This window comes from Danio rerio, chromosome 4 (genome assembly GCF_049306965.1).
Source record: "Danio rerio strain Tuebingen ecotype United States chromosome 4, GRCz12tu, whole genome shotgun sequence".
NCBI classification, from domain to species: Eukaryota; Metazoa; Chordata; class Actinopteri; order Cypriniformes; family Danionidae; genus Danio; species Danio rerio.
This window is the reverse complement of record NC_133179.1, coordinates 50995108-51010303: the sequence shown is the minus strand read 5'-3', so window position 1 is coordinate 51010303 and position 15196 is coordinate 50995108. Positions and strand designations below refer to the sequence as shown.

The window sequence follows — 15196 nt, the reverse complement described above, 5'->3', positions numbered from 1 at the left end:
CACGTGGGATGCCCTCGTCCAGGTTCTGCCTTGGCTACGTTCCAATTGGGACAAACTATCCCTGCCTTGAGTGTTAAAAGTGACTCGCGGGACGCCCCCGTCCAGGTTCAGCCTTGGTTGATAGCTCATAGGGAGAATGAATCCCTTTTCCAGCACAAGGGGGTGATGGGCTGGACAAATCTGTCCAGGTCTGCAAATGCTTTGAACGCCCAGAAGGCCTTGAGTCCAATTCTGTATATTAGCAAGCTTCTCCCGGGACAGCTCGGTCCTTAGAGATGCATGAATAGGTCAGGACAGGGCAGCTGTGGAGTGGAGGTTAACTTTATGGAGGAAGAATCGCAACAACTTCGTCCAAACTACGTCTCACAGCCAAAAACACGTAGTATATCTTTTGTTATTAACTACATAATGAGAAAGAAGCCTTTAATGGGGTAGAACATGTACATGTTTGCTCACCTGGGTTTAAAGGGAATTAGCCATTTCTCCTCAACGTTGATAAAACTAATTTCTTTCTGTATGAAACATCAAACAGACACGGTTGCTCCTGTCTAACTTCCACTAGTTTTTCCTCCATTTTGTGGGTCCAAATAAACCGAAAAAGAGCGCTTTTAACTTCTCCCCCAGCCTCCCGCTGGCCTGCAGCAGGTATACACACACGCACACACAAGTGAATGCCGCTCTCTCATTGGCTGTAGGCGATCGCTGATGTTATTTTCAGTCAAAACTCAATTCACACGGCATGATTTGAATCGCCGACAGCTCCAGATATTTAGCATGCCAAATATCTCACACGCATCGGTGACTCATCGGCGATTCTCTCAGATCGCGTCTTTGATAGTTCATAGTATACTGTGTGATTGTCACTCACGTGCATGAGCACCGATTTGCCTGTGATTTCAGGCATTTGTCTGCGATTTCTCAAAACCTGTGGGCGAGCCAAAATCGGGGCTAAAATCACGCAGTCTGAACTAGGCATTAATGAGCTCAGGACAAATCTGTTTTGCATTTTTCTATGCATTACTAACATTACTAAACATTTAACAAAATATTCGCAGAGATTTAGCCATTTTTTCCTGACGCGTTTGCCAGTCATGTAGACAGAAGACACAATCCAATTGTTTTAATGAAAAATAAAAAGTCACTGTGGCCCTGTTCACGCGGGTATTCAGGTTAGTTTTCATCAATCTGATGCAACTTTTATTATTTATAAGAAAAGAAAACGCAATTTAAAGTTTCAGATTTACCTCAATTTTTTAAAAAGATTATTTTATGCATTAAATAACGAAATAGATTAATTTACTAATTTCCTTTATTTCCGATTACCATGCACTTTATTCAGTTTTACAGTTTTTTTTTTTTTATATATATAATTATTTCTTAGGGGTTTTCATCTTTATTTGGATAGGACAGTGGAGATTTTACAGACAGGAAAGTGTGGTTATCATAGATAGAGACCGGATCAGCAAAGGACCACAAGCCAAGAATCAAACTCGGTCGCCGTGAGCACCTTGGTGCTATGTTTCAACGCACTAACCCCAAGGCTTTTGGCGCAGACAGTTTACAGTTTAAATAAGTGTACAAGCTTTTTTTTTAATAATCGTTTAACAAATATTTAGCACATTGAAAGTAATTAAATTATCTTGTCTTTTGTTTTAAAAATGTGTGCAAAGGATCAGGAATTGATTGCACGTGCATTGCTCTCATGCCACGTTTTCAAGGATAAATTTGCGTCTGTGTGCTGCTTTGAAAAGAATAAAATAATTAAAAAGCACATTAAAGACTATACACATAAAATAAAACAGTCACAAAGGTGTATCTTATGGAAAAAAACATCAATTGACGGGGACTGCTTTTGGTTTTTAAAGAATCAAGCAGATTTTAAAAAAAGTCTAATTTGCAGAAAAGAAATGAAAAACATTTTGCAAAAGGACAAACTTAAACATATCGGCACTGTTAAAAGAACATTCTACTTTATATATTCTTTTGACTCCAATACAACAGCTAAAGCCCCGGTCAGATCACATGATTTTTACTGTCGTTTAGTCACTACGTCAGATCATGCAATTTTTATTTTCTTTTTAAATCTTGACTTGTCGTTGGTAGCAAATGTGCCAGACTATAGGTAGGTTGCTATATATATATATATATATATATATATATATATATATATATATATATATACATACATACATACATACACACACACACGTTGCTATATATATATATATATATATATATATATATATATATATATATATATATATATACACATACATACATACACACACACACACAGACAGTTGAAGTCAGAATTATTAGCCCCCTTTTAATTTTTTTTCTCTTTTAAATATGACCAAAATGATTTTTAACAGAGCAAGGACATTTTCACAGTATGTCTGATAATATTTTTTCTTCTGGAGAAAGTCTTATTTATTTTTGCATGTTGCACTTCAATTAGTACAAAATGCAGCAGCCAGAGTTCTGACCAGGTCTAGAAAATATGATCATATAACCCCAATTTTATCCTCCTTACACTGGCTGCCTGTTAAGTTTCGTATTGAATTTAAAATATTACTTCTCACCTATAAAGCTCTAAATAATCTAGCTCCTGTTTATCTAACCAACCTTTTGTCTTGCTACAAACCAACTCGCTCTTTAAGATCTCAAAATTCAGGGCTTCTGGTAGTACCTAGAATAGCAAAATCAAGTAAAGGAGGTCGAGCCTTCTCTTTCATGGCTCCTACACTCTGGAATAGCCTTCCTGATAACGTCCGAGGCTCAGACACACTTTCCCAGTTCAAAACTAGATTAAAGACCTATCTGTTTAGTAAAGCATACACTCAATGCATCACCTAGCGGGTTCCACACAGGCTTCTGCATCTTGCTTATATACACTATGAACAGCAGCTACGCTAATTATTTTCTTTAATCTCTATTTTCACCTGGGGATACTCATCCCGAGGTCCTCAGATTATGCGGAGTTACTGATTGGATCCAAGACCAGCGACGAGATGATCCCAAGGATTCCATATCCGGTACCAGGCCATATCCTGAGCTGATGCTGCGCTGATGGTCGTGGGGAGTGGAGAACATGAGTCTGATTCCAGCGACGCTCCAGGGACAGACGAGTCTTCGCTGAGGCCATTTTCCAGCCTCAACCATGGCGAATGAAGCTCTGCACAAGACTTTTGGCCAGCGGAGAAATTAAAATGGTCGTGCCCAACTGAGTCTGGTTCTCTCAAGGTTTTTTTTCTTCACTCCCATCAGGTGAAGTTTTTTTTCCTCTCCGCTGTCGCCACTGGCTCGCATGGTTCAGGATTGGTAGAGCTACGCATCGATGAATTTGCTCTTCAGTGTTTGAACTCTCAGTAATGATTAAATCACACTGAACTGAGCTAAACTGAACTGAACTTAAACACTAAAACCTGAACCACACTGTTCCAGTTAATATGACCATTTATGTGAAGCTGCTTTGACACAATCTACATTGTAAAAGCGCTATACAAATAAAGCTGAATTGAATTGAATTTTATTTCGGCTAGAATGAAAGCAATTATTAATTTATTAAACCCATTTTTTTTTTCAATTTTTTTTTCCGACAATCTACAGAACAAACCATCATTATACAATAACTTGCCTAATTACCCTAACCCGCCTAGTTCACCTTATTAACTTAGTTAAGCCTTTAAATGTCACTTTAAGCTGTGTAGAAGTATCTTGAAAAATATCAAGTAAAATATTATTTACTGTCATCATGGCAAAGATAAAATAAATCAGTTATTAGAAATAAGTTTTTAAAACTATTATGCTTAGAAATGTGCTGAAACAATCTTCCCTTCATTACACAGAAATTGGGGAAAAAAATAAACAAGGGCGCTAATAATTCTGACTTCAACTGTGAGTGTGTGTGTGTGTGTGTGTGTGTATGTATGTATGTATATATATATATATATATATATATATATATATATATATATATATATATATATATATATATATATATATATTTATTATCTCATTTTCAATTTGTTTGTTTTTTAAATATTATTTTAATCTCAATAAACAACTTGCAGACAATAAAAATGCATTTTATTTAAAGGCGCCTTTCATGACGCTCAAGGTCACCGTACAGGACAGCTAGAACAATCAGTTCAGGTAAAAACACAATAAAAATAATAGCAAAAACAAAACAATACAAACTTAGCAAATTTAGCATATTTAATATTGGGGCTTCCACGATTTTTGACATATTTTAAACCAGGGTTTCTGCAGGTTTCACCAAGTTAGATTAATTAAACCTTTATGAGAAATAGAGTTAAAATGACCTTTTTGAATGAAAAGTGTAAAGTTATATTGATATGGATTGTTGGTGATTGTATGGGTTTTGGCGAGATTGAGTAGGAAAACATGAACAAAGAAAAATTAAGACCTTTAAAAAGAAAAGGTTTAAGACCTACAACACAATATTTCAGTAAATTTAATACTTTTTAAGGCCTGAAATTTGGATTTTGGAATCTACAACGTTTTAAGACCCCATGGAAACCCTGTTTAAACACAATAGCCCTGGTAATTAGTTATTATAATAATGATGTAATTCTAACTCAGATACTATCTGTGAGAACTAGTAACAACTACTAGAAAAAAAGTTTAAACCCATAAAGTTGATGAAAAAAAGGGAATTTTGATCACTGTGACATATTAGTACAAAGTACTAAGCCAACATTATCACTGTAATGGCAGATATCTTCTATGAGAATACTGTAGGTCAAATATCGTCAGCTCAATTAAACTTCTCTAAATGTACTGTTTTTGTTTATTTTATATAGCGCCAGTGCTCAAGGATGCTTTACAAACAGAAGGAGAACTAGAAAAGCAATAACCTTAAGAAGGTAGAGAAAATGGAAGACATAAATAATATGTCATAATATAACATTATTATGTATTATTTATGTAATAAATAATACATAAAAATAATGATAAAAAACATGAGAACAAGTAACAAGAAATAAACTCAATCCTCTTTCAATGAGTGCTAATGTGTTAAGAGTATGGAATCACTTACCTGTTTGCGTTGTCTTTGTGTGTTTGGAGCACGTGGGTTTGTTTTGACAGCTGGCCACGTGCTTCTTGTCCGCGTGCTTTTTGTTTCCCCGCCTTAGAGACCTGGTAATCAATTTGCGATCCTCTCCTTCACCTGTTGCTGCTTGATTTCTCCCCCATTTAGTCTCCTCTCGTCTCTTGTCTTTCGTCAGTCCGTTTTGAATGCTCGTGAGGCTTGTAAGCTAATATCCATTGTGAGTAATCTGTCTTGTCGTGTCCTGTTTCCCCAGACTCCAAGCTCCTGCTTGTTTTGGTTTCGTTTTTTCTCTCCCTCCTTTATTTTGATACTTTGTCCTGTCATCCGGCTCGCTGTGATTTGGTCGGGCTGTCCCATTCTCACTACTGAATCTCCACCAAGGGAGAACGCCCAGCAGTACACCGTAAGGCTCTTCTTCTCCGGTGCTGGCCGAGCGTCTGGTATCGCTCTATCGCCCCCTGGCGGTATTATCCGGAATTCCCCTAATTCCTTTCATCTCTCCTTCTGCTGCCCAGTGAAGCCTCGGGAGCGCTCTCCTGCCATCTGGTGGTAGCGCCCGGAACTGCGCCGATTTCTGAGTCCAGTTTTTTGAGTTTTGAACTGCCTTTTGAGGATATTTTGTGTTTTTTTGAGAAGAATAAATTTGTTTCACCTGCATTTGAATCTGTTCCCTTTCTACCCTGACAGAACGGACTGACCAAATTATGGATTCAGCAGGTGCGGAGCATGTAAGAAACGCAGTGGCACAGCAGGGCATTCTCCTTGGCCAGCACGCTACACAGTTAAATGCAGCCTCGCAGGAGGTGGAGATGTTAAGGGCCGAAGTAATCGAGCTTAATGCTCAAATTCAGGAGCTTCATGAGAATGCCCGGGGTGGCAGACAGGTGGCTATTCCTCATCTCGAACCTGAACCTCACGCCAACAACCCACCGCCCTATGACGGGGATCCTAGTTCTTGCCGGGCATTCCTCTCACAGTGCTCCCTAGTATTCGCTCTACAGCCCCGTCGCTATGTAACTGAAGAGTCAAAGGTGGCGTTTGTAATCACCCTTCTTAAGGGCAGGGCCCGTGATTGGGCAACAGCAGTGTGGGATGCACGTGCCCCTTTCTGTGCCATGTTTGAGGACTTCCGTGCAGAAATGACCAAGCTGTTTGACCGATCCGCCCAGGGAGATGAAGCAGCCTCCCAACTGGCCCAGCTGAGTCAGGGAGGGCGCTCGGTTACTGATTATTTTGTTCTGTTCAGAACCCTGGCAGCTGCCTGCACATGGAATGAGGCGGCTCTTCGTGCCAGATTTAGGGATGGTCTGGATGACTACATACAAGATGAGATTGCCACTCATGACCTTCCCCGAGACTTTGATGCCCTGGTGGATCTCGCTCTTCGGGTGGAGGCCCGACTGCATCGTCGCCAGCATAGACGAGTCTCTGGTGCCTCATGGATGAATGAGGGCCCTTCAAATGATCCTCGCACCCCATTACCTACCACCTCGCCAGAGCCGATGCAATTAGGTCGTCTTCGACTGACTGTTGAGGAGAAGCGGCTTCGTCTGGCTCGAGGCCTTTGCCTGTACTGTGGGAAGCCGGGTCACAGAGCATTGCAGTGTCCTTTAAAAGCTCCAGCCCATCAGTAAACCGGGGGATTCTGGTGGGCACTCTCCCTTGTTTCGACACCCCCACACAACGCACCTGTCTCCCAGTCTCAGTCCAGTTCAGTGGATTGACTCACTCTTGTCCTGCCTTGCTTGACTCTGGAGCTGAGGGAGACTTTTTGGACAGCACCACGGCCAGATCTTGGGGCATCCCAGCCATTCCTCTCTCCTCTCCCATCACTGTGCGCTCCCTTAATGGGTTTGCCATCACATCCATCACCCACTCTACCCCCTCTGTAAGTTTGATAGTCTCTGGAAATCACCGTGAGGTTATTACTTTTTATTTATTCGACTCCCCGAGTGCTCCAGTGGTATTGGGGCACCCGTGGTTAAGTAAACACAACCCTCACGTTGATTGGTCAGGGAATTCTGTGTTGTCTTGGAGTCAGTCTTGTCTTGCTGTTTGTCTTGGTCCTGCTCCGTGTCCTGGTTCTGTGTCTCATGTGTTTCAGATGGAGAGGGTGGATCTCTCTGGAGTCCCGGTGGAGTACCACGATCTTCGCCAGGTCTTCAGCAAGTCTCGAGCCACTTCCTTGCCTCCGCACCGGCCATACGATTGTGCCATCGAACTCCTCCCAGGCACTTCTCCGCCAAAGGGTCGATTGTATTCCCTTTCTGCTCCTGAGAGAGAGGCCATGGACCGGTATATTCGAGAGTCTTTAGAAGCCGACCTCATCCGTCCCTCTTCCTCTCCAGCCGGGGCTGGGTTCTTCTTTGTTAAAAAGAAGGATGGTTCTCTGCGCCCTTGTATTGACTACAGAGGCCTTAATGACATTACTGTTAAGAACAGGTATCCTCTGCCTTTAATGTCTTCTGCCTTTGAGTTATTGCAGGGAGCCAAGGTCTTTACTAAACTAGACCTCCGTAATGCCTATCACCTGATCCGGATACGTGAGGGGGATGAGTGGAAGACTGCGTTCAACACACCAACGGGGCATTTTGAATACCGAGTTCTACCCTTCGGGCTCACCAATGCCCCTGCAGTCTTCCAGGCCCTGGTGAATGATGTGCTGAGAGACATGGTAAACAGATTTGTCTTTGTGTACCTTGACGATATTCTTGTCTTTTCTGAGTCAGAACAGGTACACACTCAGCATGTCCGCCAGGTGCTACAGCGGCTGCTGGAAAACCAGCTGTATGTCAAAGCGGAGAAGTGCGTGTTCCACAGCAAGTCTGTTTCGTTCCTGGGGCATATTGTCTCGACGGAGGGTATTAAGGCTGATCCCGCTAAGGTAAGGGCCGTTGCCAAGTGGCCAGTCCCTGACTCTCGTAAGGCTCTGCAGCGGTTCCTTGGATTTGCCAACTTTTATAGACGGTTCATCCGGAACTTTAGCTCGGTCGCTGCACCCTTAACGGCTCTCACCTCACCTAAGGTACCGTTTATATGGCACAGTCAGGCACAGGAGGCCTTTGATGTTCTCAAGTCCCGTTTCATCACTGCTCCTGTCCTTTGTCTTCCAGATCCTAAACGGCAGTTTATCGTTGAGGTGGATGCCTCGGAGGTCGGGATAGGCGCGGTCTTATCTCAGCGATCCTCTAGGGATGGGAAGGTGCATCCGTGTGCCTTCTTCTCTCACCGTCTGAGCCCAGCTGAACGAAACTACGACATTGGTAACAGAGAGCTGCTGGCGGTCAGGCTGGCCCTGGGTGAGTGGCGCCACTGGTTGGAGGGGGCGGCACAACCGTTCTTGGTCTGGACGGACCACAAAAATCTAGAATATATCCGTTCAGCCAAGAGATTGAGTTCCCGTCAGGCCCGATGGGCACTTTTCTTCGGACGCTTTAATTTTTCCCTCTCGTACCGGCCTGGGTCCAAGAATATAAAACCTGATGCACTCTCCCGCCTGTTTGATGTGCCAGGAGGAGAGGCTACCCCCGAAGCCATCCTTCCTAGAGAGGTGGTGGTGGGAACTCTCTCCTGGGACATCGAACGGCGGGTAGAGGAGGCCGTGCGAGGAGGGGGAGCTCCAGAAGGGTGTCCAGAGGGAAGGCTATTTGTGCCAGCCAGTTTAAGATCCGAAGTACTCCAGTGGGGTCATGAGTCCAGAGTAGCCTGTCACCCAGGAGTCCGGAGATCGCTGGTCGATATCCAACAGCGATTTTGGTGGCCTTCAATGGCCCAAGACGTCAGACAGTTTGTATTGGCTTGTTTTGTATGTGCCCAGAATAAGACATCTAATCGGCCACCCATTGGTCTGTTACGTCCCCTTCCCATTCCCTCTCGACCCTGGTCACATGTGGCTCTTGATTTTATCACTGGCCTACCCCCATCGAGAGGTAACACTGTAATCTTAACAGTGGTGGACCGTTTCTCTAAAGCGGCCCATTTTATCCCTTTACCTAAACTCCCATCAGCCAAGGAGACTGCTCAGGCGGTAGTTGACCACGTCTTCCGGATTCATGGCCTTCCGATGGATGTAGTCTCTGACAGAGGACCCCAATTTGTCTCCCGGTTTTGGAAAGAGTTCTGTAGACAGATCGGGGCCTCTACGAGTCTGTCCTCAGGTTTTCACCCCCAGACCAATGGGCAAACTGAACGAGCCAATCAGGATCTTGAGAGAAGTCTCCGCTGTCTGGTGTCTCAAAATCCAGGCTCTTGGAGCCAGCAGTTGTCTTGGATTGAATATGCCCACAACTCCCTGCCGGTAGCTTCTACAGGTATGTCCCCTTTCCAATGTTCTGTTGGTTATCAACCCCCTTTGTTCCCCGCTCAGGAACCCGATGCCGCTGTTCCGTCTGCCTTGGCCTTTGTCCGAAGGTGTCGCCACACATGGAGGAGGGCTAAGGAGGCCTTGGCCCAGGCTTCCAGATGGACTAAGAGGGCGGCTGACCGCCACCGGACTCCTGCTCCCCTTTTTGTTTGTGGTCAAAAGGTTTGGCTGTCTACAAGGGACCTGCCTCTCCGGGTGCCTTCTCGCAAGCTGGCACCCAGGTTCATTGGGCCATACCGAATCACTAAAGTCTTGAGTCCAGTGACGGTTCGGCTCAAGCTTCCTTGCACTCTTGGTCGGGTTCACCCTGTTTTTCATGTATCCAGGGTAAAGCCTGTTATCCAATCCCAACTCAACCCTGTTACTTCCCCGGCTCCACCTCCCCCTCGTCTAGTGGACGGCACTCCGGTCTATACTGTGAAGAGACTCCTTGACCGGAGACGTCGTGGTCGGGGTTTCCAATACCTCGTGGACTGGGAGGGCTATGGTGCGGAGGAGAGGTCTTGGATTCCGGCACGGGACATCTTGGACCGGTCGTTGATCGTGGACTTCCATCGGCGGCGAGGTGAGCCCCTTCTGGGGGCGCCAGGTGGCGCCCCTGGGAGGGGGGGGTACTGTTAAGAGTATGGAATCACTTACCTGTTTGCGTTGTCTTTGTGTGTTTGGAGCACGTGGGTTTGTTTTGACAGCTGGCCACGTGCTTCTTGTCCGCGTGCTTTTTGTTTCCCCGCCTTAGAGACCTGGTAATCAATTTGCGATCCTCTCCTTCACCTGTTGCTGCTTGATTTCTCCCCCATTTAGTCTCCTCTTGTCTCTTGTCTTTCGTCAGTCCGTTTTGCATGCTCGTGAGGCTTGTAAGCTAATATCCATTGTGAGTAATCTGTCTTGTCGTGTCCTGTTTCCCCAGACTCCAAGCTCCTGCTTGTTTTGGTTTCGTTTTTTCTCTCCCTCCTTTATTTTGATACTTTGTCCTGTCATCCGGCTCGCTGTGATTTGGTCGGGCTGTCCCATTCTCACTACTGAATCTCCACCAAGGGAGAACGCCCAGCAGTACACCGTAAGGCTCTTCTTCTCCGGTGCTGGCCGAGCGTCTGGTATCGCTCTATCGCCCCCTGGCGGTATTACCTGGAATTCCCCTAATTCCTTTCATCTCTCCTTCTGCTGCCCAGTGAAGCCTCGGGAGCGCGCTCCTGCCATCTGGTGGTAGCGCCCGGAACTGCGCCGATTTCTGAGTCCAGTTTTTTGAGTTTTGAACTGCCTTTTGAGGATATTTTGTGTTTTTTTGAGAAGAATAAATTTGTTTCACCTGCATTTGAATCTGTTCCCTTTCTACCCTGACATAATGTGCATATAAGAGAACTAGGCAGCACACTCAGGGCTGTAAGATGGATTTAATTTACTATTCTTAATATTAATCTGAATGAGGATGAAATGACTGAGTTGGTCTTTGAGAGTGAAAATCAGTAAATATCATTTAAGATATCCAACCTGTTTGTTCCTGCAGATCTTCCTGTTTGACTGTGAATGTTTCTTCAATCTTCACATCTTCACTCTCCTCTTTAATAAACGCCATCTTTATAACAGTGTGGAGATCAGTCGCTTCAGCAGGAGTTTTTCTCTGTGTTTGGACACTTTATCCTGTTTAAAATGAACAAAACAATAAAAATGTCCTGTTTAAATTAAATAAAACAATGAACATAAACAAAATAACTTCTCTTCAACACTTGCTTCAACAGTTTCTTTATATGAGTCATTAACAAACAGAAATCAGATAAGTTGGATCAAGAAACAATAGCCACAAATCAGCTGATTACAACTAGTACTCCATTTCTTATATATAGTGATGTATACTTAGAATGGAATGACATGCTATTCAATCAATTAAACTTTAATTAAAACACTTATTACACACTTTTACTTTATTCAAGTATCTTCTTAATTGTTTTGTTTGCTTTATTTATCTTATTGTCTGTTTATAGCACTTTTTAGCACAAGACAAATTTCCTCTCCGGAACAAAAGGTTTATCCTATCTTTATTCAAAAAATAGACCTCATTACTGTAAGTTTTAGTAAACAGTACTACTTTGTATAAAGGGTTAAAATAATATTGTCAACAGGTACATAATATAGCACTGAATGAAAACACTGAAACTTTAATCAATCGCTTTATATAAGGCTAAACGCTTTAAAACAAACCTTTCTCCAGTTGAATCACAGCGCGAAAGCGGCGCAGGCTTATGACGTCGCAAGTCACGCCAAAATAAAAGTCTTTTTTTTTTTTTTACCTTTTTTGCCACTTACTCTTAGTCATGAGTCATGACTTATTATATATAGTTTTTCTCTGCGTTTGGACACTTTATCATGTTAAAAATTAACAAAGCAATAAAAATGTCCTGTTTAAAATAAATAAAACTATGAACAGAAACAAAATAACTTCTCTTCAACAGTTTCTTTATATGAGAGTAATTAACAAAAATAAATCCAGTAAGTCCGAGCAAGAAACAACAGCCACAAATGAGCTGATTAAAACTAGTACTCCATTTCTTATATATAGTGATGTATACTTAGAATGAAGTGAAATTTTGCTATTTAATAAACTAAACCTTCATTAAGACACTTAATACACGCACGTTGTTCAATAGTCCTCTTTACTTTGAGTAAGATAGTATTAAGTTGTATAAAGGGTTAAAATAATATTGTCAACAGCAGGTACATCATTTAGTATTGGATGAAAAACCTGAAACTTTAATCAATTGCTTTATATCTGTGTAAAAGTTTTAAAACAAACCTTTCTCCAGTAGAATAACTTTTTTTCTATTAATGCTTAAACTGACAATTCAAGCACATCATAACAAAGTCAGACAGATCTTTAAAAAGAGCAATAATTTACATAGTCATAAGAAAAAATATCTAAAATCACATACAAATACAAATAATACCATTAGACAGAAAGAGAAAAATATTAATAGATTTAGACTAATATTACTAATACTAAAATTACTAAATTAAACAAACAAAATTAAATTAATGAAATTACAATGACACTTAACCAAATAACCGTAAGGAAAGCAAAATTGAGCATCTTCTTTAAATACATCTGCATAATATTTTAGGAATCTTAGATTTTTCTTGTATTATTCTTAATAATATAAAGTGATTTAGGAGGAAGTTAAATTCTATTCTAAAATAAACAAAGGATAGGTAATTATTTGTGAATCTCTGTGAATGAAAAATTTGCCATATAAGATAAAAAAAAAAAAAAGTATGATGCGTTCCAGATATTTAGCTTTTGGGTCTTTTAAAGTCTTTTAGATTCAAGTGTTTCCTCTGCTTGTCTGCTTGTCTGCAGAAAGAACAGGAGCTGTCGATGTCCAAAAAACTGTAAATACTAAATTTTACAGGGTAGATTTTATGAAAATTTTGAAATGCATTTCTTTTGCCTTGTTGTAAAATGCAATATTTCCCAGGTAAAAGCCAGGTTCTATTCCAGTCTATATCATTAACCAAAGACCTCCAGTAAAACTTTCCTCTAGACGAAATTTTCCTTTTACATTGGAAAATTTGACGCACAAAGCTATTGTTACGTTTCTCATCTAACAGACTAACACCTTCTAAAAGCAAATTTACAGTTAAATGTACAGTGACTTTTAGGTGAACTAAACCGGGTGATATTGCCTAACAACTTTATTAAATTCATTAGGAGAAGTTGGAAAACAGTGGTAGGTTATAAATGGTTCACGAAAGAATGTTCCCTGCATCATCAAACAAGCAAAGGATCCATTTAATATTATTTTGAAACCAACTTTGGAAAAATAATGATTTGTTTCTGATTGTAATATCTCGGTTATTCCATAAGAATAATCGGTGGGGAGAAAAATTGTGAACATAACCAAGGTTCCAAGCAAGCAGACATTGCTGGTGGAATTTAGACAAAGCTAAAGATAGCTTGTAGGGAAGATAATTAAATTTAAGAAGAAACAAAAGACTACAGATTTTGTTAAAAAAGTAGTTGGGAATAAAAAAAAAAAAAATAGACATTGGATTGGTTAGTCATCTCTTAATCCAATTAATTTTAAAAATGTATATGGTGTCAGAAAAATCTAATAAATTTACCCCCCACCCCCTGTAGCCAGGAATTAAGAATATTTTTAGTTTTGCTGATCCTAGACAAAAAAAATTCAAGTGCTGTCTCACTAAAAGATTTTAATAACATAAATAAATAACCATTTCATTGTGGATTTAACAAGGATATCTTCTATATATTCCTAACTCAAATTATGAACAGGCATTATCTCACATTTGGAGATATTCAGCTTTAGACCAGAAACACTTGAGATTTTAGAAATTAAATTTAAAGCCTTTCATACGTTTGAGTCATCTTTTAGAAATAAAGTGGTGTCATCTGCCAATTGTAAAATCTTAATCTTCCTCTCAAAAACAGAAATTTCTTACAAATCTTGATTTTGCACAATGCTTAAGGATAGAAACTCTGTAACTAATAAAAATGAAAAGGAAGAGATTGGACAGTCCTGCCTAATACCACACAAAATATCAAATCCATTAGAAGTATTAAAATTAACAATCACTGAACTATTGATTCCTTTATAAAACATAGCCATCGTGTTAACAAAAGTTTCCCCAAATCCAAATAACCTCAATGCTTTAAACAGAAACTGGTGGTCAACCGTATCAAAGGCTTTATAAAAATCAAGAAAAAGAATGAGACCATCTGAATGAATAGAATCAGCATAATCGAGCAAATCCAAAACTAATATTATTAGAAACATGGCGGCCTTTTATAAACCCAGACTGAGTTTCAGAAATAATAGAATCAAGATTTGTTTTTAATCTGTTAACAAGGTCTTTTTTTTTTCAGTATTTTTTGCCACTCACTGCTGCAGTCATGACATAATGCATTTCTTCTTCATTTTCCACCTCACACAACATCTGCTATCTCTCTCACATACAAAGACTTTCAGTATTTGAAGTTGATCAAAACTTTTACTCCAAACATTAACACAATTTTGTTTAATTTATATAATCCACTAAGACTAAGTGTTGAAAGATTGAATCACTCCTATATGGACGTAATGCGAAATAACATTCTGATGTTTTGCAGTAATTAATAGAGTTCACATACTCTGTAAGACATATTATATTAAAATGATGGGCAAATCTGTATATTTCATTTGGGTTCCTACCCACTAAGGTGTGGAAGGCAATGAAAAGGCGGACATTCTGGCCAAACAAGCTCTCAGAATTAGTGAAGTAGATCTAGAAGTCCCACTGAGTAAAGCAGAAGCTCAAATCAAATTAAGAACAATCAGTATGGCAATTATACTGGGATAACAATGAAACAGGCAGACAGCTATAAAATATACATAAACAAGTCGTTGCTGGAAGGAGGGAGAACAGAAATCATAGAGAAGTACGATTATAACTCAGATGAGAATAGGTCATGCTGGACTCAACCATATTTTATATAAAATAGGGAAACACCCAACTGGACAATGTATACACTGTAATCAACAAGAAACAATATGACATGTTTTATTCCACTGTAGTAAATATAATAAAGAACGATACAATCTTATTCAATCAGTTAAAAAGAGCAAACTTCAGGATTTCACATTGGCGGGTTTATTAGGGAATAAATCTAGTGAGGTATATGACGATATAATTAAATTTGTTTAAGAAACCCATTTAGAGAAAAGAATATAGAGATAATATAATCTAAGGAATTAATTGTTAGCCCA

The 15196-nt window shown here is 40.4% G+C and overlaps 2 protein-coding genes across 4 annotated transcripts in view; both read right to left on the bottom strand.

Moving 5' to 3' along the window:
• Nucleotides 1-15196, bottom strand: part of LOC137491454 (protein NLRC3-like) — a 101789-nt gene that overhangs the window by 66386 nt on the left and 20207 nt on the right. The window lies entirely within an intron of this gene.
• The window catches only part of LOC137491165 (uncharacterized), a 29384-nt gene that overhangs the window by 12688 nt on the left and 1500 nt on the right, over nucleotides 1-15196 (bottom strand). For 2 of the 3 annotated variants that reach the window (XM_073948010.1, XM_073948009.1), the window contains exon 2: nucleotides 10929-11078. In XM_073948010.1, coding sequence (XP_073804111.1) covers nucleotides 10929-11013 — 85 coding nt within the window. In that variant the 5' untranslated portion in view covers nucleotides 11014-11078. Of the gene's footprint in view, nucleotides 1-10928; nucleotides 11079-11636; nucleotides 11667-15196 lie in introns of those variants that run through there. The other variant, XM_073948011.1, reaches the window with a different exon arrangement.